This window comes from Meleagris gallopavo, chromosome 16 (genome assembly GCF_905368555.1).
Source record: "Meleagris gallopavo chromosome 16, MGAL_WU_HG_1.1, whole genome shotgun sequence".
Taxonomy (NCBI): domain Eukaryota; kingdom Metazoa; phylum Chordata; class Aves; order Galliformes; family Phasianidae; genus Meleagris; species Meleagris gallopavo.
The window spans coordinates 5,297,608-5,320,750 of record NC_139419.1 but is presented as its reverse complement, the minus strand read 5'-3'; the positions used below and the strand labels follow the sequence as shown (position 1 = coordinate 5,320,750).

Here is a 23,143-nt window from a genome sequence, read left to right as displayed (position 1 = left end):
ATTTCCCAATTATTCAATGCTTTCTGGCAGGGTGACATTTGGTATCGCTGTTTATTGACCCTGGGGACCGTGGCATTGACATTACTGCTATGGAGTGACATTTACATGGACAGCAGCATTGTATTGATATTGATAGTGGCAGCCAAGTGGTAGCATTAACCATGTGAGGCAAGAAGGGCAGTTTCTGTTGTTAATGCTGATACACTTCCAAAAGCTTTCTTGAAGGAATTTCGAGCGGAGTTTTGCTGGTCTTGCGAGGTTTGCAGGGAGTCAATCCTACACTTCGAATCTGCAGAGGTGGGTTCGATGCCTCTGTTCCTTTTGATTCACCTGCCCCAGCGTAGAATTGATCTGTCTGCTGCATTATTGGAGAACCAGGCTCATCTGGCTCTGCCTGCTGTTTGCTGCTGAGGATCATTGGGAGGCTCACATGTGGTAACTGGAAAATTTATTCTCCAAAAGAGTGTTCAGGTGTTGGCACTGTTGCACAGGGAGGTTGTGGGGTCACCGTCCCTGGAGGTGTTAAGAACCGTGGAGATGTGGCACCGAGGACATAGTCAGCAGGCATGGTGTGATGAGTTGAGGTTGGACTTGGTGATCTGAGAGGGTTTTTCCAACCCTAATGGTTCTGTTATTCTATGAGTGTGCCCTCAGTCCCTTTATGGGGCACCATGCTTGGTCTGTGCTCATCCCGTCCCGCAGACCAGGTTGGCAGAACATGGTCAGCAGGGTTTGGGTTTCGATCCAATTTGAGACAATCCCATGCTGAGTTGTGGGGCTGAGCAGAGGGAGGCCTCCAGAAGTTCTTCTCAACCCCTGAGCCTTTAGCAGCCTGTTATCCCCAGAGCTATTGGGCTGCATTGTGTCTTGTTTCCATCCCACACAGCTGTGCCTGAGCTGAAGCAAAGGACAGAGGAAGGAAAAGCACAGCTGTTTCTCTTACAGCATTTTTATCTTTTAGCCTTTTGTTTGCCATTAGCAACCTGCAAGAAGGTTTGGGTTTGGTCAGAGCAAGACACCATTTGCCCCCATACAGCATGACCTGCTTGGAGGTTTGCAATTCCTGTTGGAGGGAATTCCTGCCCAGGACAGCAAGCGCAGGGGGTATGTGATATTGGGATGCTCTTGCTCTGAGCAACTCACCCAATAATCTTGGCCTGAGAGCCACATTCCCACAAGGGAGGTCGTGCTGAGAAGCACTGGCTATCAGCCCAGCAATGCACGCTATCCTGCTGTCTCCATTTGGATGGCACCAGTTATTCTGTCCAGGGGTGGCTGGGATTGTATGTGAGCCACCTGACACCCGCTGAGACCTATGTGCATCTCATGGGACTGTTGTGTGTCCCCAGATTGCCACTGCAGGGCTGCAAGCAGGGCTGGCAGGAGCTTTGCAGCCCTCCAGCCTCCTCCTGCGCTGACATTTCCCATCTGTAAAAGGAGATTTTTCTTACCCACCACACGGTGTTTCTGCAACGTTTAATTTATTTGCTTGCTTTCTCTTGTAAAGCATTTCTTCCCTGGCTGGAGAGATGACACAGAAAACAAAGTCATCCTCTTCTCTCTGTGCTCAAGGTTGCAGCTGAGTTCACTTCCCCAGGACTGTGCTCTCTGGGCAGGGAGCAGCACAGCTGGGTGCAGGCTGGGAGAGGAATGCCTTTCCCTATAGGGACCTTTGCAAATGGAATGCAAAGGTGAAATGTTTCCATGGGAATTGCAGCCCTGGAGCTGCTTCATCTTCACACTGAGTTTTTTCCCCAGGAGGACTTGGCGACACCTGGCAGTGCCCTGCAGTGACAGCTCTGACTGAGGGCACAGGAGGCTGCTTTCCATTCTCCTCCAGTGAATTCCTCAGGATCCTGGGGAGAACAGAGGAAGTAATGCTCAGCTCAGATCTGTCAGATCTGTGGGCATTTGCTCTGAATCCACCCACATGTCCCTCTGGGGGAACGACACTTTTGCATTTACCCTTAGCCAGAAAGCAAGCTCCAGAAAGCCAAAACACTGCTGCCCCATAGGATTCAGCAGGTGGGTGGAGAGCCCCGTCCCACCCCCTGTCTGCAGCCCCCTCTGCACAGTGCTCAGCCAGGGTTCAACCCCGCAGCATCCTCTCAGCATCCCCCCGTTGCCATGACACTCAACCACCCCCCAAGGATGCGGCTGCAGCTCTCTGCCTGCACTGACCCTCTTCCCCCAGGATCCCGGCGGCTCTCCCACACACCCATCACTCTCAGGCAATTACCTGCTCTGATTGCTTGCCACCGAGATGGGTGCTTATGTGTATTTTAATCAAGTGAGTCACGCAGGCAGAGAGGACCAGGCACAACCGTATTTCAGTCCTTGGCTCCTCGTTTGGGAAAATGATGGCTGGGAATATGGTGAGCATGACATGCTCTCATTTTGGGAGCTTGAGTGGATATGGTGGGTGAGCAGGTTGGGATGTGTGCATAGAACGTTTGGATGTGTTTAGGGTGAAGCAGGTGTGGTTCACTCCATTCCTGGCCCTGGGATCTTTGTAAATGGTCCGTCAGGAATAACAGCCTGGAATGACAGTGGCATTTTGCCGTGAGCTGTGGGAGCAGCAGGAAGGAGCCCTCCTGGTGTGCTCCTGCCAGCACTGTGCTTTGCTCCCAAGGCCCATGCAGTGCATCCATCAACATCACTTCAATCGATACAACCTTATTTCCTCCCAGGGCATCCCACAGCAGTTCAGGATGCCCCAATGACATGCTCAGTCCATTTGCTGTCATTGCCCTGGGCACTGGCAGGCACTAACATTCTACAGCCAGCAGAGAGGATTTGCCCCATGCATGTGGCAGTGGCGTGGGGAAGTTTTCCAATGGGGTTGGAACCACATCTTTTTGATTTAAGAGAAGAGGTAATATCTTCAAGTTGCACCAGGAGAGGTTTAAGTTGGATATTAGGAAACATTTCTTATCTGAAAGAGCAGCGATGCGTTTAAACAGGGCCAAGAAGGTGGTGGAGTCACCATCCCTGGAGGTGTTCCAGAATTGTGGGGATGGGTACAGTTTAAGGATCTGGGAGGGCTTTTCCTACTTCAGTGATTCTGTCATTCTGTACAAAAAAGACATGGTTTAGTGGGGAACATTTTTTGGTGGTAGGTGAACAGTTGGACTGGATGATCTTGGAGGTCTTTTCCAACCTTGGTGCTTCTGTGATTTCCCTGCTTGTTTGAGATTGAGGGGACACAGGGCAGGGATGCACAAGGCAGGAAGGAGCTGTGTTACGATCCCAGTTTCACTCTCAGAAATCTCCAAGGATGGAGATTAATTTTGCATCCATCATGCACCCCTCAAGGTGCTTTCCTGCCCATGTCATCTTTCAGCTGGGAGTTTAATCCCCCACAGCTGCACACCCAGCTCATAACAGCCTCCCAGCACCGCGACAAGAGGCAGGGAAATGGAGCTGTCTGACAAATGACACATGACAAGGACTTGGAGTTAACTGCTTTTAAATTCATTATGGCTCCAAAAGATTGGCTTGAGCAAGGTGAATGATTTAAGGTGCATAATGAGATGGATTTATCCTCCTTTTACTGCCAGTGAATGATCTGTGAACAAGCTTTGATCTCTGCACTACAGCCATTACCAAGATTTGTCAGCACAGGGGAGGTTATTTGAGGACTGCTGCCCATTCTCAGCAGTGGTTCAGTGGATGCAAGCAACCCTCCTGATGGGACAAGTGCCAGCTTCTTGGTGCTTTCACAGAAAATGCCTTTGGTGCAAACACATTTCCAATGAGCCCACCATGCCAAAACCAATGTGGGGACGTTGAGATGGCACTGTGCATCCATGCTCTTCAGATTGCTGTGTGCAGAGCATCCAGTGATGCCAAGGCTGGGAGCTGTGCCTAGCATCATTGCTCCTGCTCTCTGGCTGTGAATTATCCCCACGCTGGGAGAGAAAGGCACGTCCTACAGCAATCGCTTGGCTTTCACACGTGTTGCTCTGCGTCCTTTTGGTGTCTCGTGATTATTTCACGTTTTGTAACAAACAAATGGGGTGCAGTTGCTCCAATAACTCAGGCTAATGCTTTCTTAAACAAGAACTCTCTGTGGTCAGCCTCGTCTCCAATGACATGTGCCAACTTGGTGTCTTTCAGGCTGAAATATTGCTCCTGGGCTGCATGTTTGTGGTGCTTTTGGGGAGGTATATATTTCTGAAGTGCAGCTGCCTCATTTTGTTTTACAAGTCGTAAGTAAATGAATTCCAATGATCCGGTGCAGTATGAGCATTAAAAATAGCTTTAATCAATCAACTTTTTAAAAATAAGAATGTTCCTAAAAATTATGCCAGCCCAAGCCAGCACTGCCTCCTGGGATTTTTGTTCTGAGTCATTTTTCTCACAGTTCTTTTCTTTCTTCTTCCCTTTCATTTTTTGTTCCTGCTCCTATTTACCAAATACCATTTGAGTTTGGACTGTTTTCCATTGCTTAGCATAAAGGATGAGGTGGATATTGCAGGCTTTTAAAGCTATTTTTGGCTCTGGTTGCATGAGGTGATGGGAAGTGTTGTTGCTACAGCTTGCTGCCATTTCCCAGGTTGGATGGGGCCATGGGCTGCCTGATCAGGGACCCATGTCAGGGGTGGAACTCAGGGGGCTGTAAGGACTTGTAGTGGAAATGCTGAGTCAGGGTCTGAAGCAGTGATTGAGCACCCGGTGGGAAGGCAGGGCCAACCCAGGGGAGCTCAGGTGTGTGCAGTGCACCTGAATGATTGGATGGGTACAGCCAGGATCCACCCCATCCCAAACCTCATTTAGGAGTTGGCAGTAGAGGTGGGAGCATCTCTTGCTGGAGATCCCTGCCTACCTGAGGCCTTCCAAAGGTGAGCAGCTCTTTTTCCTTCGTTTCTATATCTATGGCTGCTGCTTTTGGGCTTGTTCTCATTTGCTGTAGCTAAAGACTGCCATCCTGCTATTATCATCCCATTATAGCATTACAGGACCCTTCCAACCCATTCTGTGGTTCTTCAGCCCAACTTATTCTCTCATGGTTCTGTAATCATTAAGGTCTCTTCCAACCCAACCACAGTTCTATGATTCCTGTAAGCATTTCACTGCTCCAGAGCCACGCTGCTATCTCCTATGGTAGCTACTTTGTATGTGCCCATCCCAATGTACATCCACATGGTGGGGACCGAGCATCCCACACCTCCCCAAAGTCCTTTGCTGGGGATGGATGCTGGGCTGGGCAGCTTGTGAGCAGCACCCTGGCTTCCAGCTGGCCTTGTTTCTGAATGGAAAATAAGACTGTGGAGTTGCAAAGCAGGAATTACATCCCCAGGTGCATTGCATGCTCAGCTCTCCAAGACTGTTCTGAAGATCCTCATCCCTCAGATGTGTGTGTGTGTATATATATATATGTGTGTGTGTATGTGTATATTTAGTGCATTAGTCACATCTTAGACTGTAAAAGCTGAAACTTCAGTTGGCTGCTGCTTCTGTAAACATATGTTCTCCTTGTAACTATATCTTGGCTTTTATTACTGTGTGTTATTCCTCAGCACTGTGTGCAGTACGTACAGATATGGTAACAGCAATAATCACAATGCCACCAGATCCAGGCCTTTAAAATAATGGGTTAAGTCTCTGAAATCCCCTGACTGGCTTAAAAATAATAAGATTATGGGAAAACAGTAAGGATGATGAGCTTGTTTCACTGTTTTGCTGGTGCTGGATACTGGGCTCCCACTGCTCTGTTGTGGTTTGGGCCCGGGGCATCTTCCGCTTCCCCTGCCCCTGGGGTTAAGCAGCGCTTCCTTCATCACGAGGCTTGGGGTGGAGCAAGGAGCTCTATGACACTACTGTGACACTATGGTTTTATTGTATTTATTGCAGAAATATTTCTAAAGTTTAAGGGATGGATGGTAGAAATTATCTTAATGGTGAGGTGAGGGAGAAGAGCAGTGCGTTAGGGGATGACTGAGCCCTTCCCATGTCCACACCTGGAGTTTTCTGTGCTTTTTTTTTTTGCTTTTTTTTTTGCTTTTTTTTGAGAGAGAGAGAGAGAGAGAGGCACTGAAATGCAGCCCAGGCCTGCAGACCTGGCAGTAAACCTGGGCAGCTTTAATGTGAGTATTGAAAACATAGCTTTCTGGTTAGACAAGCAGTTTCTTTTTTAGGCCTTTCATTTTTATATTGAAGGAGGCTTCCAGATTTTTAAAGGAAATATTAAGACTTTGGCCTGCAGGCCAAGAAATCCCCTTATAACACTGTGCAAACGTGTAAGTACAGTGAAGTCTTCCAGAAACAGGAACTCTCCACATCATTTTGCTGGACGAAATGCATGCAGCAGAGATCCAAGTTGCATCACTGCCGTTCATTCTGCACTGCACCTCTCTTTGTGCCAAGAATCAGAAGTTTATGGGGGAAGGAACTGGGAGAGGTTTGTGTTTGGGATTTACAATGAAGCGGAGTCATTCATTTCTATTTCTTTGCTATGGGGCTTAGATCAGCCATGTGTTGTTGTGAAGATGTGGCCATGCTGGGGCATCTTTGGGCAACCAGCACTCTCCAACTTCAAGCCACTGCTGGTGGTGATTTTGGTCAAACCCCATGAAAGCTGCTGGTGTGCATCAGCCCCAGCCTTTGAACTAGCAGCAGGTGGTACCAACAGAACTGTGGGGCAGGGCCTAATTTCTGTGCTGCCTCTTCTAAACACAGGGTTAGATTTTAGCAAAAGAGCATGTGCAACTATGTGAGCTTGGCCCAGATTCGCCTTGGATGCTGTTATCCTGGAATGTGCAGCAAAGGATGAAACACTAAGCAAATCTTTTGCGATGATTGCCTCCAGCGGTTCTGGATCTCCCCTTTGCATCTTTTCAAGTCTGAGAGCCACAGAGTTGGCTGCTTCTGAAGGAGATGATCCTGGAGCAGTGATATTCATGGTAGCCTGGGGTACCGGTTTTGCAGTCAGAAAACTGGCTGGGGGAGCTCCAGGGAGTTCTGGCTGGCCAAGGGCTGAGTCCCAGCGCTGGGGGCTCCGCTGGCGTTAGCAGCAAGGAAGCAGGGAGTGAGCTGAGCTTTGAATATCTGCACACCAGAGGGGAGGGAGGATTAGTCCCATTAGGGCAGAGCTCTCGGGGTAATCCTGCTTTCAAATTAGGGAGCAAAACGCCATCATTAATCTGATTCAAAAATAAATAGGGCAGGGACTTAATGCTTCCTCCTCCCTCCTCTCCTCCATTCTCCCACCAAAGCAGAGCTACTCCCCACAGCTCCTCCTCAACCTTTTTCTTCCAAAGTAGCCAAAGTTCTTCTGTCTTCTTTCTTGCCGCTGCAGCTTTGCCATTTGGTGGAGGCTGACCCTAGCTCACAAAGTGATTTGGCACCAGGGTGAGAAAGATCTGAGCAGGAAACAGACTGCCTGCACTCCTAAGTTCAGTAGCAATTAAGCCTTCCTGGGGACAGGCTTTTCTCTGTTTTATCTGAAGAACTCCATTCTGATGGAGCGTGGCTGTCAAAACCAGTCCGTGCTGTTGATTCACTTTTGACAAATCAGTGTTTTCTAATGGAAAACAAAACCTAATTCTTGTTTGGCTTTGCTGAAAACAAAGGTTGGGATGGCAGGGAGTAGACTGAGAGGAGCAACAGAGCAAGCAGCCCATGTTGGACAGTGGTTCTGAAGCCTCATTCATTCTTGCTGTGGGGAAAAGTGCAGGTGATGTGAGCTCAGTGCTTCCCCATCGCTGCTGCAGTGGAGGAGCAAGGCTGGAGTAAACAGATCCTTATGTTCTCCTCCTCCAGGGGAAGCAGACCTCATTCATCAGCGTGCTACACAGGTTTTACTCGTGGTTTTACTTGAAATAAAAGCATCCATATGCTTTTATTTCTTTCTTTAAAGAAAAAAATAATCCTCATATGTAAGTGGAATGAATGCGGCTGGAGGCACCCTGGGAACAGTCCAGGAGCTGTGTTTACAGGGAGATCCACACGAATCCCATCAAGCAATGCAAATATTGTAAGTAGGACGTGGCCATGGGTTAGGATTTGTTTGGGTCTGACATGAGCTGTTCTCTCTGTGGAGCAGGATTACTGCTCTGCTCCTAATTAGCTGAGAGGAAAGGGGAGCCAGACAGCCCCTAAAAATGTCAGAAATCAGAACAAAGTCAAAGGGAGAGGGGAATTAAAACAGACCAGTGCTGGTGCTGCTGCAGACACGAGTGCTCTGGGCCTGTGGCCAGAAGCTCACCTGCTCCAGCTCCCATCGAGGGAGCCCGGTTTTATTTGTTTCAGTTGTTTGGTTTATTCCGTGTGTGTCCGTTTTAGACAAGTTCAAAGAAGGCAGTTTTTCATTATCAGAAATGAGACAGTGCCTATGTTCTTCCCTCTCCATGATCCCTCACTGGTGTGTTTGGAAACAAAGGTTTATTCATACACAGGTGTTTCCAATTATTTTCCCAAGAACAGTTCTCTCATTCATCTTTAATTTGTGAAACTCCTGTTTAGTTCCCCCAAACCTTTTTTTATTATTATTATTTTCAATAGTTATACCAACAGCAGTAACCATAAGCTCTGGGCCTGTTTTGCAGTGATGCAAATCACCACTTACTGTGCTGTAACTATTAATGTTGAACACTGGGGGATCCTGCAAGACAATGCAGTCTTTTTTGGAGACTGTGGAGGTATCCAGCCTTGAACCCTTTCCTTCCCTAAAGCTGTGCTGAGCACCCTGTGCCCTACATCCCATGTTGCAGCATGCCAGCATGGCTGGCCCTACCAAAACTCGTCCTGATCATGATGGCTTGGCTTTGCTTTGCTTTGCTTTCATCTTCAGTCATGGTGCAGAGCTTAATTTGGACTCCGTGAAGCTTAGAAACCACGCAGGGGAGAGAGAGCTGTGTTATGAATGCATTCCTTTGGCTTGAGATAGAAATAAGGGAAGCAACCCTGTGGATTGGAGCAAGGAATGGGTTCCAAGCTATTTTTTCTGGTGGCGATGATGCCTGAATTCATTCATCTTGTTTGGTCTTTTTTCATCTGGCAGTGACAGAGTTAACGTTGTCAAACATTTGGAGTGGTTCAGTGGTAAAACCCTTTGAGTTCTGGAGATGAGTGCTGCTATGGAAGGAGGACAAAGGGCTGTCCTTGGCATGCACAAAATACAGCAGGATGGTGGTGTGGAGGACTTCGGGTGGACTTCAGATTTTGGCAAATCTGGGATGCTAAGGGGTGTTTTCAGTTTGTGTGATGAATGTAGGGTTTGTGACGTGTAAGTTGTGTGGTTCCGCAGCTTCCTACTGGCAATGTGTGCTCTCCTTAACGCCTCCTCTCACCTGGTTCGAGCACGTCAGCATGCTGGTCATCCTTCTGAACTGTGTCACCCTGGGCATGTTCCAGCCCTGCGAAGATGTGGAGTGCCAGTCGGAGCGCTGCACCATCCTGGAGGTAAGGCTGGCCCTGAACTGGAACCCATCACATCCCCAGGATACCCAGAAAGCCCTACATGTAGAGGTGGTTTCTGCAATCAGACACACTTGGGCATTCACTGTCACCCTGACAGGTGGTAGTGCAACACATTCAATGCATTTGAATCCCTCATGTATCTGCTGCTTTAATTCCTTTTGAGTGTTCCAGCATTACAAGGAGGCGAATGGGATCCTTCCCAGCAGCTCCTTCTCCTTTCCAAGCCTGGTACTGGCTGAATGATTACAACGTATTGAGTGTATTTGTGAAAAACAGAGTGTTATCCCAGAGAGTTTGCAGGCAGAAAAGGGCTGTGACTAAAGCCATTGCTATTCTGTGCTGCCACAGCTTGCAGGAGTTAACAGAAGCCAAAATATGAGGTAGAAAAACCTTAACTCCTTTATAGTGACATTTGGATGCTAATTATTAAATGAAGTGAAATAATGGAGCAAAACTGTAGTTTATCAAGGGATAAGGTAATATCCAGAGAAGGTGCAGCTCACACAGCCATGTGAATGGACATTGGTGTACAATGGGAACTTGGCTTCCATGTGGACACTGTCGTTTTTACCAATAATCCACCTAGGCCTTCAAATGGAAATGCCAGAGACTAACACTCGTGCTTTACAGGCAACAGACCAACCAAGGAGCAATGCCCAGGGGTTGCCATCACCCACCAGGTGCTGTAGGTCATATTTCTGAGCTCAGTAGGTGGCACTTTGGTACCGCTGCCCAGCCCTGCAGCCTCTGCCAGGATAAACAGAGTGCCTCTGCTTTCCCTTTCCGTGGTAAGAGAGCAGAGTAGAACTGACTGTAATAATCTTTTACTGGTCTCCAGGCATTTGACGACTTCATTTTCGCTTTCTTTGCGGTGGAGATGGTCATCAAGATGGTGGCTCTGGGGATCTTCGGGCAGAAGTGTTACCTTGGAGACACGTGGAATCGCCTGGATTTCTTCATTGTGATGGCAGGGTCAGTAACAAAACCTCATAAAGTTGCCTTTGATGTGAAAGCCAGAAAACTCCGGGGAACCCAATCTGTAGGTTGTCCTGGATGGTTTTCATAACATCTTGTGTATGATTCCCAGCTCCAGCCAAAACCAAGTCCCATAGGTCTCCTTTGGTTTAACCTCTGGTTATGGAGTTACGGAGTGCAGTGTGGCTGTCAGGGCAAAAGCCTTTGGGTTGCCAGTAGGGATCCTTTGGCCAATGTCAGACCAGGCGTGTGCTGATCTAACCTTGTGCTCATGGTAAGGTTTCCATCTTGAGAAGGGATGGAGAAAGCACACAGCAGCTCAGTCCTACTCCTGCCATGTGGTACCATTAGAGTGAGACAGGAGCAGAAATTAGCCAAACAAGGGGAATCAAGCCTGAGATCTGTTTCAGAAGGTTGAAATCCCAGTGCAAGAGGCTCTCCAGAAGTTGACTAGCAGCTGCTGTTGCTGATCCTCCCAAATTACGAGTGCATGCACATGTCTCCAGTAAACTTCTGTTGGTTTGTGTTTATATACCGTCTCTCACAGCTGCTTATTTGTGTAGGATGTGTTAATAAATAGATACAATTTATTTGCGGAATTGCCCAAGGAAGATCTGTCTGCTTTTGACATCAGCTCCTGCAAAATTGTAACTGTGTGAACTGAAAACTTGGCAAGTCTAAAACTTTATTCTATAAATAGATGGGTTTTAGAAACTCCAGGCTCTCTTACCTGCTCAGTGTGCCCTACGAATGGATAGACTGCTTTAATGACAGAGCTCTGCCTTATTTCTGAATTCCTGGTTTTATAATGACTGGCCTGGGGTTAATTAGACCATTCCTGTAATATGTTGAGCTGTTTTTACCCTTACATTAGCAATGTACAATCTTAACTGCGCTTAGAGAGTTGCATTTTCATCCACGTTATTTGTCTGGTGTATAGCTTGGAATGGCCCTACAGGCTTGAATCAAACAGGAGCCCTCCTGAGCAGAGCTGCTTTGAACCAGTGTGAGGTTTCAGCCTAGGGAAGAACAGCAAGAACAACAGCAGTCATTGATAATTATTATTATTTTTTTAACTTCCCAAGCTGCTGCAGCAGCATTTAAACATTTAGCAGAAGAGTGGGGCTGTGACTGTGGGGGAAACCTGGGGTCAGAAATGTGATGTCCATAACCAGTGCACCAACAGGACCCCATGCTGAGCTCTCCTGGTGGGCAGGCAGAGCCATCAAACAGATCATGGCAGTGTACCTGAGTATACTTGGCCTATACAGCAAGGAGCACACAGTTGGAATAACAGGTGCTTTTTCCGATGAGTGGATGGCTGTGCTGCAGTTCTTACGAAGCAGTTCTGATCAGAAGTGCTACACAAAGCTGCCTGCATTGTTCGGCCTATTCACTGTCCTTAAATAAGCTGATTTGGCTGACAAGCAAATGTACCAAAGAGAAAGGAGGGTGAGCAGGGAACCTACAAAATAAACATATCTTCTGCCTCTAGCAACAGATTGTGTCTGAAGTTTGTAACAGCACTGAAAGCCCTTTCATGTTCTGCTCGCCTGAGAAATGTACCCTGGAAAATTTCAGAGCAAATGGAGCTCACAACCTCTGGGTCTGTCCAGCAGCCAAGTTGAAAGCATTTCCCAAGCATCAAAAATGTTGTCTACAAAGGCTGAAAGCAGAGATGTTTCTTGTGCATCCTTCCCTGGAGGTGCTGCAGGCTCATGTGGTGTGCTTTGGACATTTTTATCTTGACAACTGGAGGAGTGGGAGCTGCTCACGGCAGCAGACAAAGGCTGTGCCTCTTCTTTCCCAGTACCCAGAGGCTATGGGGAATCACCTCTAGTCCATGAATATCCCTAACATCCAACTCCAACAAGTTTCCACTGCAGTTTTCCAAGGTATCCTTGTGCAATGTGCAATCAGAACCCCAAACTTCTCCTTGGCAAAGGATCCTTGGACTTTTCCATGAAGGCTTGAGTTGATTTTGCTGCAACAGGTCCAACCTGGAACCCATCACCATCAATCAAGTGGATCAAGATGGCTACAGTGGGCAACTTGCTTTGAAATCCGAAGTGGAGTGCCATGGAAATCCAGAATGTTGGAGTCAGAAAGGCTATTTTCTAGGCCATACCCTGGATTATTCATCTTTCATCAGCAGTATTGAAACTCCAAGTGAAGGCCCAGGAGCTGGCCCTTAAACAAGCACATGGGTGCATGGAGCAGTCGGTATTCCTTTCACGTGCTATTAGGAGTTCAAAAACTGTCTGAGTTACAGCAAAACCTGATAAATCGTGTGTGTGCTGTGCTGGGACCCAGCCAGCCAGCAGGCTTAGGCTTCAGGTCTATGCATTGAGACAGTGCTGTCCCTATTCCTGCAAGAGCTGCTTCCAGGAGGCCCCCAGTGCTGCCTCTGGGCCCATCAGTGCAAGTGGGAGTGGGATCTCCACTGGGTGGTCCCTGCAGCCCCACTCTGGCTGCTCAGTGAGCACATGTTGGGTGTAAGGTCTGGTTTTGTGCTGTGTCTGTTTGTCATGCTGGGCTCAGTTCCTACATACAAGCTTTAAGGTGGTTTTGATTTATAAAGAAATGTTAACTTCTCCAGGAAAAAAAAAAAAACAAAAATATCCCTGGGAGGTTATCAAATGGCTAGCCCCAAGTCACTGCTGGGCACAGAGTAAGGGTTAAGGAGCAAAGGCACCTCTGTGTCATAGGCAGGGATTTTGCGAGGTGACACCAAGAAGCTGCAGTCCAAGGCAACAGAGAAGCAAACATCTGGATATTCCCAGGCAAACTCAGCAGAGCGGAGCAAGGCACCAAATAAGAAGTGCAGGAGTACCCAGGTAGTGATATTCCCAAGCAAGGCTGGCCCTAAACCAAACCCTACTTCTCTGTTGCCTGAAATTCAGAAAATATGGCAACTTTTTCTTGATGGTACGTAACCATTTTTGGTCCATCCTGGCTGGAGAATGCTTAACCTGAAAATCTCTCCACTGAAGCTTCTTCTGACAGCAATTCTGCCTTTCTCCTGTTGATTTTCTCCTGTATCTGTTGATTTTATTTTTTCAATGCTCATTCCTTATGGTATCCAGCAGCTTACTTGCAGAGTTCTTCTGATGCTATTATGTTATTTGAACAGACATGGTGAGAGATTTGTGATATATTTACAAGTGCTTCCCTGTAGTCAAACTCATAAATTGTAATTACAGCTGTGCTAACTAGCCATAACCCCATTAAAAAACAACACTACCCACATTTGCCACTCATTGCTATAAAAGAAGAAAACTGACTAAACTTAATGTCCTTCCCAGCCTGGGAAAGAAATATTTATGTGAAATGGAGACGGAGCATGAAAAATAAAATGTTCCTTATTCTTAATAATAAAATGAGAACCAAACTACTTCACAGTTGTGTTTGTTTTTTGTTTTTTGTTGTTTTTTTTTTTTTGCTTCATTATTCACACTTTGGTCATAGGAGGATGGATAAGCTGGTGTGAAAATGCACCGGGATGAGGGCAGGGGGTGTACCATCAGAACATCTCATAGATGTGGAGCTGTGCGCAATGAGGTAGCAGCAAGGGTGAGCCATGGGGAGCCCCAGCTCTGTGTCCCTTATTTGCAGCTCCCCGTTGTGCCAAGTCCTGCTTGAACAGAAGCTCCCCAGGTGTATGCCCACCAGCTGTCCATGCACCATGTCTGCAGCCCTTCAAAGGTGGAAATATCCATTATATCTCATATCAACAGCACATCAGCAGCTGCTCCCCCATCCCACAACCTCATGCCCACGCTGCATCCTATGGCCTGACACCTCTTCTCTCTTTCCCTGCAGCATGATGGAGTACTCCCTGGATGGACACAACGTCAGCCTGTCTGCAATCCGCACCGTGCGCGTGCTGCGGCCGCTGCGAGCCATTAACAGGGTCCCAAGTAAGTAACCATCAGCATGGCTTTGGAGGGCTCAGCTTTAAGCCTTGTGATATCCTCTTCTCTTGCTGCCGAGGGCAAGTTCATTGATTTTGGGTTTTTTTTTTTAATGTGAAGTTAGGCATCATTTATTATTATTAGTGGTGTTAGCAAAGGACAAGGGAGATTTTATACCCGGGATGCTGAATTTTTGTGGCTGATTTCCAGCATTTTTGTGAACACCATGAAGCAAGTAACTCCCATCTCCCACTGAATAGCAGAGTTCCCATAGAGAAATGGGAGAGATCTATTCTAGAAGAGATCTTCTTGCCTGGGATGGACTCACTTTTTTCCTCTAGGTTATTTAAGGTCTTTCGGTCTCTTTGAGTTCAGGATTTGAAACGCAGTATTCTCCATCATTGGTAAAGCACCATGAAGGAGGGTTTGCTGTCATGTAGTACAAAATTGGGTTCATCCACAATAGGAAGTTCAAGTGGTCCCTAAATCCATTTTCAAGTGGCTTCAGCTGCTCGTCTCCTAAATCCAATTTGAAAGATGAACCAACAAGATGAAATAATTTCCTGCCATACCAGCTGTCTGCTGAGCGACCCTTGCAAGGCTCTAATTTCATTGCTCTTTATTCACTTTCTAGCCATGCTCTGCTCACCACAAAATGCAGCAGCATTGCATGGAAATCATGCATGCTTCTCACCACAAAAACGTACATTTTGGGGTCTTTTTAAGAGCATGTTTGAATAACACACCCCACCAGTCATAGAACCATAGAATTAATCACAGAATCATGAAAGTTGGAAAAGACCACTAGGATCATCAAGTCCAACCACCCTCCCTGAGCATCCTGCTGGGATTAATTGCCCGTCACGTCGGCACATCCACAGACAGCACAGCAAACTCCCCCGGGTCCGTTTCAGTTCCAGTGCTTCAGACAGACATGCAGTTCTCTTTGTCAGTCTGATGTGGGAGCTTTGAAGTGTGGCTTTCACCCTGTCCACTACTACCCTTGTTAGTGAGGTTGTTTTCTTTTGGTCAGAAGACTGGCAACTGGAAACCATCAAGTTTTGTTAATAGCATATGAGATCAAACCTAAAGATTTAAGCCCGTTTTTGGTGTTGTCCAGCGTGCCAGGCCTGGAGGATGGATAATCACAGATTTACCTTTTATGAGACACCAGCTCCCTCCGCTTGGCACTTTACTGCTGTCACTGTTTCAGACCAATGCTGTAATCCAGGGCCTGCAGAGAAAGGATAGGAAAAACCTTCTATGTCTTAGGTTTCCAATAGTGTTCCGTTGCTCTTCTTTCATCCATAGGGATGCTCCACCTCCAACAGGGGATCACCTGGGACACCCCCACTTCTCAGTCCGTGCCCATGTCCTCAGTGGGATGCCGTCATCCAGAGCAGTGTTTTCAGCCACAGAACAACACTGAGCAAATATGAATTATGGCTGGAGCTGGCACGCAGTTGCAGGGACCCATGAGAAATTGCCCAGCAATGTATCCCTGTGGTGCCTGGGCACTTTCCTGGGCTCCAGCCAGTGCTGCTAGCGCCGTGCTTCCAGGCACAATAAATTCACCCACGAGATTATTTTATTTTTATTTGTTAAGAAAAGAAAGGAGAACCCTAGCCAATAAAAACATCGTCTCTATTAGAAATTATTCCTTGGAAATGACTGGAAAAATACAATTTCTGCAATTTACACATTTGGCAGGGGCAGTAGTTTGGGTGGGGTTTTTTTTGTTTTTTTTTTTTAGTAGTGGCCACTGTTTTTTCAAGCCCATTTTGCTGCTTTATTTTTATTTTTCTGCTGTGTGGTTCCGAGCCCGTTTCACATGGATTGGGAACAAAAAGAAATCCTCGTTTCAGCCCAGGCGGTGCTCGTGGAGTTTTCCCATGGCAGAGCTGCACTCTGCTGAGAGCCCCGAGCACCCGGATAGAGAGCAGATGGCTTCCATCTCCAGAACGGTGCCACCAAACAACCCAAAATACCAGAAGTAGCTGAGCGGAAAAACGTTGTCTGGCACACAGAGAGCAATTTTAACCATTTTTTTGTAAGATAGATAGGTGCGGAGCTGGAGGCATCGTGGTACATCGTTCCTCCTTTCACCAGGCCCAGGGGCATCACGGGATGAGCAGGAGCATTGGAAACTAGTGGTGAGCTGGAAATCAATGGGGGAAAAACAGCTCGCATTGGTGTGAATGCGGCTCATAGAATGGTTTGGGTTGGAAGGGACCCTTAAGATCATCTAGTTCCAACCTGTGCTATAGGCAGGATCACCCCCCACTAGACCAGGTTGCTCCAAGTCCCATCCCTTTGCGGGGCAGCTGATGGGCTGAGGAGCAGACCCCACACAGGTGGTGAAAGGAGTTTGCTGAACACTTTCTAGTGGGACAAAATGCTTCCAGAGGTGGCAGTGTCACCACCTGACCCTGCAGATGCAAGGTTTGCCATCGTGCTGTAAACCTGAGCCCTTCTCTCTGCCGAGCATCAGGCTCCTGATGTTCAGCTTCTTCTTTTATTCCTTCCTATGACTTAGCACTTGCTTTTGTCTGTTGCTCTTTTCATTATTCCTCCTCTCATCAATTATCTGCTGTTGAAACGAGAGCCGGTCACTGTCTCCAAGGCTCATTTAACTTCTGCAGAGCAGCAAGTCCTCATTCTCTTTTTATTCTGGCATTCTCTTTGGGTTTGAAGGTGTCCTGGGGCAGCACCCAATCCCTGCTCAGTCCATTCAGAGAGTGATGCCAGGAGCTGATGGGGACACAAAGGTTTGCTGCAGCCCCGTGAGCTTCACTCATTGCTCCATCATTTTATTAAAGCTGAAAGTTCTTGCACAGAAATCAACTTGTCCCTGCAGCACAGGTGCTGGGGAGCCCCCAGTGTGCATGCATGTTCACAGAGAGCCTTGCAGGGATATGCAGGACCGAATGGAAAATCTGATGGGCACCTCCCAGTTCCTCCACCCTGGCTGCAAGGCACAGAGCATCCTGCTTGTCCCATCACCCAGTTCTTCTAACCTGTTTTCTCCTTTTCCCCCCAGGTATGCGAATACTCGTCACCCTGCTGTTAGATACTCTGCCTATGTTAGGCAACGTCCTCCTCTTGTGCTTCTTTGTCTTCTTCATTTTTGGGATCGTCGGTGTGCAGCTCTGGGCAGGGCTGCTAAGAAACAGGTGTTTCCTGGACAGGAATTTGGCAACGTAAGTACAGCAGAAATCTCCTCCTGTTCTTCCTTTCTCCCTTTTCCCTGATGGAGGAGCCCATCGTGCTGATGGTGGCACTCAGAGGGTGCTCAGAAGTGGTCCCCCCAGCACACCCTCTGAGTCCTATTTCCCTCCCAGCACTCAGACACTGTGGGTTGCTGGCTGCAGGACTCCAACTCCAGCTAGCTGCTTCTTGTTGGCAGCTTCCTGAGGGTTTGCAGTGGCTTTCTCATTTTTTTCCTGGAGGACAAAGGTGTTAGCACCATGTCCACGGAAGCTGAGAACCCTGACAGTGGGAATTTGAGGATTTAGACCAAACAAAAGCATGAGAGTACTGTGAAAACTGCTGTGTGGGTTTGGAAGGTCACCCAATGCAGCACAGCCTCTAGCACAAGGTTAATTACGAGTGTGCATGCTAGAACATGGAGTGGCATAGAGATGCTGCTGAAACATCCTGTATGTCTCTGTAGGACTAGTAAGATAAGTACCATGATGCTGAAGGCATTAAAGACATTTGTACCACTCTCAGCCTGAAACAGGGATAAGGAACATGCAGCATATCCAATCATCTGCTGATGCAAACTTTAGTTTAGGCTCTTCCAAGCTCAGCAGTTGTATGGAACAGCATCCCTGCCGGGTGCTGCAGGTGCTAATAGACCTTAATTGCCCAGGTGACCTTTACCTGCCTGTGGCCCTTCATTTAAGCTCAGCGTTGGGCTCTTGGCCCCGCTCTCAGCAGGGCTGTAGGTGCACCTGCCTCCAGCTCCCTCCCAGTTCCTCTGTCTGGGCTGCCTGGATGGGTCTGGCTCTGGTCCATCACTTGTTACACTTGGAGCTGGCGTTGGGTGACCCATAGCTGCTGACTTGTTCCCTGTCATAGGGCAGCTGTGCCCTTGCTTGCCTTATCATCACCAGCAAAATCAGGACTGCATGTGAGTTGACAGTGTCCCCGTGAGCTCCTGCAGAAAAGGAGGCATGCAAAACAAATCCTTGCAGAAAGTCTCCTCTTAGAAGCTGCTGAAGACACCAGTGGCTCAGAGGTGAGGAAATGCCTGAAGGCAATTAACTGGGCAGCTTCAGCTCTTCAAGAGGAGATAGGGCCTCTAATTATGTCTGCCATCATCTGCTGCTTGCAATTGTCTTGGAAATGAGCAGGTACCATCCCTTGGATTTACTCTGGGTCTTGTTCCTGCCTCACACTGAGCAGTGTGGTGGCACAGAGCTGTAGCTGGGTGGGGAGGGACCACCAAAGACCCTGCACCAGGAGTCTAAAATACTGCATGATTTCCTACGAAGTGGAGCTTTTAAAATTAATTGCAAGATGACTGTTTGCTAAATAGAGATATTAAGCAGCCAAGAAACAGGCTGTTATGTAAAGGCTATTGGCAGCATCAGAGGCATGACAGGATCTGTTTATCAGGGTCTTGACCAATCTGCAGCAGTCAGGTTCCTTGTGATCAGCCCTGAGAACTGTTTGATGAGGCAGGAGTGCTGTGATATGTTCTCCTTCCTCCTTCACAGCCCATCAGGAGCTTCGGAGAAACCCCAAATTTGCTCTGATGCTCTCACCCAGCCTGAAATTGCCATCTGAGTCTGTTTTGCTGGGTAAACTTAAGACCATAGGAAACTGGCAGCAAATCCACAGTTCCAGGCATGGAGATAGCGTGCGCTGATCCAGCCTTACAGCAGCCTTCATCACCCCAGCAGTAAGTTGTGTAGGTGCAAAGGCATGGAGTGAATCAGGAGTAGTGTAACAAGGAAAGATGTGCACATAGTCCAAAGCCTCAAACAAGCAATTCCCACTGACCAGCAGTAGGATGCTGACTGCCTGCAAAGCAGCATGGAGATGCAAGCCCAGGGTCGGGCTGGAGAGGATTCATCACTTGCTCCATCCCTGTGCTGAGCTGCTGTGCTTGGCATCACTGTTGAGAGCCTTGACCATCCATTCCCTCCCAGGGAAAGCTGCCAATGAGAACAAAACAACATCCAAACCTTTAGGCAGGGGCTGTAGGATTAAAGTTAAGCTCTGGTTTTGGATAGAAGTAAACAGAGTGGAGCTCTGCAGGAAACTAGGAATGAGATGCTGGTCATCTACTCTCATCTGCCAAGTCCTACTAAATCCCAGTGTTGTTGTTCTCAGCCTGAAATAATGTTCACCAGTGCTCCAGCAAGCTGTGTTCTATGGAGGGTGGATGGTGCCCTGTGCTGAGCAGGTGATGCTCCTGGTTCAGGTTTCCTTGCAGTGCTGTGAAGGGGAGGACCTGAGTTATGGGCAGGGCTCCTCGTGGTATTTTCCATGAATTTGTGAGGCTGTGACTCCCTGGCCAGAGGTGGACATCAGCTGTGGTGCCTTCGGGGCTCTGGTGGTTCAGAGCCCTTTCAGCTCCTGGAGAGTTTGGTGGCCGGGCTGTTTCAATTAGCATCACATGGCAGCAGGAATAGCAGTACCAGGATGGGCTGTGAGTGTAGGAGATTCCCAGCCGTAGGAACTGAAAGGGAAATTTCATGCTGCTTTTGGGTTGGCCTGGGCTGAGAGCTGAGAGCTCAGCATGGATGGGAAAGGCAAGCGTGACCAGCAGTTTATCTGTAAGATCTCAGATCTGCTGTCCCCATGCAGCCCTTTTGGCTCCCTCCTGCCAGCAGGAGATGCTGCCATGGTCAATAAAGGATCTGGGTCACCCCCAGAGTGTTGTTGCTGCTCCTCACTTGTGTGTTATGTCGTTATGCAGAGGAGCATTTTCTTCCTTGTGGAGCCTTTCAGAGAGCTCAGCAGGTTGGAAGGGGGAGAGAGCTGTGAAGTGTTTCGTGTTTATCTAATGCTGCAGGACAATTCTAATGTGAGCGCTTCGGTCTTAATTAACTCTGTATCCGTTTGGTATTGTACTGCCTTTGGCTCCTTGGCTTTTGTAGACCTGTGCAAAGGCGCACGCAGCCCAGGCAGGCAGCTGGCAGTTTGAAAAGTACTTCTGAGGGTTGCTTAATTGCTCCTCCCGGCATCTCTCCATGTTGCAGAGATGGGTTGGCAGCGGGGTTTCTTCCAGAACGAAGCCTCCCCTCAGGGAGAAGTGAGCCTGTTTGGTGCTTTCTGCCTTTTCTCTTTCCTCCTCCATTCCTCAGGAAGCTGAAGCAGGATTGTGCTCAGACCATGCTCCAGCACTTAGAGGATGATGCCATGGCAGGACTGAGACACAGATAGGGCAGAAAGCACTTCAGCCTCCTTTGATATGGAAGAAGATGGACTTTCCTGCTTCAATGCTATCCCTCCTGCACATAAACATGCCCAGGGAAATATAGCAAAGCTGCTTTTAGCCCAGAGAAAGATGCACACTGGGCAGCTGGCCGAGAAAGGGGCGTTAATCCTTTCTAATGTGATAACAAGATCCATTCTGGGGCTTAGTTTCTCATGACTTTTCCCCAGAGCACAAGAGTCTCGCGATTAGTGGATTCATTACCATTAATAAGTTCTTTGAACTGTGCCTGTTGGCAAGAACCAGGGCAGCCCAACTGACCTTTCATGCATATGGAGGTAGGTGGTCTTGGCAGGGTAGCTGTGGATGTTGGGGATTCTTTACTTCTCACTCCTGCTCTCTTCCTGTCTTTCCCCTTTTTGGTTTTCCCAGAATAACCTTCAAACAGGGAAACTAGAAGAAGGGCTTAAATTTGTAGTGTTGGCTGCTGGTTGGGGTGTCCCTTCCCACTGCACTCTCTGTGCCACTATGGGTCCCTCCCAGCTGGATGGATGCTTATGGTGTCCTGTGTCCAGGTAGACAAGGAAGGGAGAAAGCCTTGAAAAGGGCTGGGCAGGAACTGGCCCTGGTGCACTTGATTTTGGCCTGTCAAGGGCAGGGCTCTTTTAGTTTGTAATTTTTATTTATTTCTTGGGGTGTGGGGGATGTTGCAAAAATGAGGAAGGAAGAGAGAAGGAAAGATAAAACCAGTTAGCAGCAGAACCACACCAAACTTCATCCACCCTTTGCAATAAAGCCATGCTTTATTTTCCTGCCTTTATTTTCCTCCCACAGTCACCAAAGTGTCATTCTTTGCGTTTCTCCCCAGCGTCTGTGCCCAGATCTCTCTGCAGCTTATTAGATCACAGCCCGAGGCAGCGTGTCTGCAAGCAGCCTTTTCTCCTTCAGCCCAGGGCTTCCTACACCATGACTCAGAGGCAACATGCAGCCTCTGGGATCTGACTGGCTCATTGAGGGCCTTTCAAGTTGCAATGTGTAGCGAATAGAGGGGCATGGAACGAGATGGGGTTTGGTCCTATGGCTCCCCAGCCTGGCTGCGTTCTCCCTGCAACAAAACTGGGTGCATGGGCTCCCATAGAACCAGCTGGCATGTTGCTAGCTGTGTCCTTGCCCAGCTGGGCTGGGCACATCGGGAGGCTGGAGATCACCTCTGGGGGCTGAAATGAAGATGATTCATCCGAATCGATGTATGTGTGTCCCTCCTGCAGCTGGGAGGGCAGTCAGCTGCATGCGGTACTGAATGCCATGTGTCACTGTGCCACGGTGTGAAAGGCAGCTCGTGTGGCTGAATGCTGTGTGTCATTGTGCCACAGTGGGAGAGGCAGCTCCCAGGGGCTCGGCTGTGAGATCGGAGCAGAGCATCACACTGACGCATCAGCCCTTCTGTCTGAGCACTTCCTCCATGGGCAGTGTTCTTGGCACAGGCGTATGTGTGTCTGCATTTGAACATGAAACTGCTCCCGGGAAAGGAGCTTGTGCAGCCATAGCTGCTAATTACCCAATCATCCCTCCAGATGGTCCCTCTCCCTCTGCAAGTCCAGCTTTGCTCTGGGTAGAATCCTAATTACGCTGGCCTGTGAGCTGCAGCATGCTGAGCCTTCCTGTCCCACCCGCTGCCAGCTGCCTTTTGCGACTGGGGAACTCCTGCTGCTGGTGTTGCTTCCAGGGTGGGGAAGGAAATAAGTTTTTGTAGAGTTTCACAGCTCCTCCTGGCTCTGGAGGAAATTTTCGTTTGTGATCAGTTCTAGTCTGGAGGAGTGTCATCTGGAGCGGCACATCCAGATCAAAAGGCATTGCTTTAAGAGAAACAAGAAAGAGTAAGGGATGTTTCCAAGATCACTCAGCCTTGTTGCAGGGATAGGAGTTCGATGCATAGCTACAGGTGTGCAGCTTATGGGCTGTGAGACTTGCCCGTGGCTCTCCCTGCTGCAAGCAGCAGGTTTGGGCACTGGGAGCTGCCCAACCAGAGCCAATGCTTTGGGTTTACGTGATGCATCTCATCAGGATTTGATGAGAGTTGTGGAGTTGCAGACCCTAAACTGGAGGTCTAGTGCTTCGATGGGGAGGCGCCATGTGAGACATCTCAGCGACTCTCCTGCCATTGCCTTAGGGACTCAGAGTTTCTGCATCTGAATGCAGCCCCTCTGTACCCACTAAGGCTAAAACAGAGCTCCCTGCTGCTGGTGAGTCGCTGCTTGTCTCTTCTCCTGCTCCCTCTGTTTCTTCACTGAAGTTCCTCTGCTGTCTTTGCCTACAGGCTATAGCAACTCCAGACACATCCCTGTGTCTCGGTGCCTTTTAATCCTTTGCCTTTCCACCATAACCCCCTCTGTGTGACAAACTCCTCTGCTTGAAGTGTCTGATCTTCCAGCAAACAAGG

The 23,143-nt window shown here is 48.3% G+C and overlaps 1 protein-coding gene across 4 annotated transcripts in view; it reads left to right on the top strand.

Annotated features, from left to right (window-relative positions):
- Window positions 1-23,143, top strand: part of CACNA1H (calcium voltage-gated channel subunit alpha1 H) — a 202,495-nt gene that overhangs the window by 81,917 nt on the left and 97,435 nt on the right. For all 4 annotated transcript variants that reach the window (XM_085237781.1, XM_085237778.1, XM_085237779.1 and 1 more), the window contains exons 3-6: window positions 9,294-9,405; window positions 10,262-10,395; window positions 14,221-14,318; window positions 17,353-17,512. In XM_085237781.1, coding sequence (XP_085093907.1) covers window positions 9,294-9,405; window positions 10,262-10,395; window positions 14,221-14,318; window positions 17,353-17,512 — 504 coding nt within the window. The remainder of the gene's footprint in view (window positions 1-9,293; window positions 9,406-10,261; window positions 10,396-14,220; window positions 14,319-17,352; window positions 17,513-23,143) is intronic.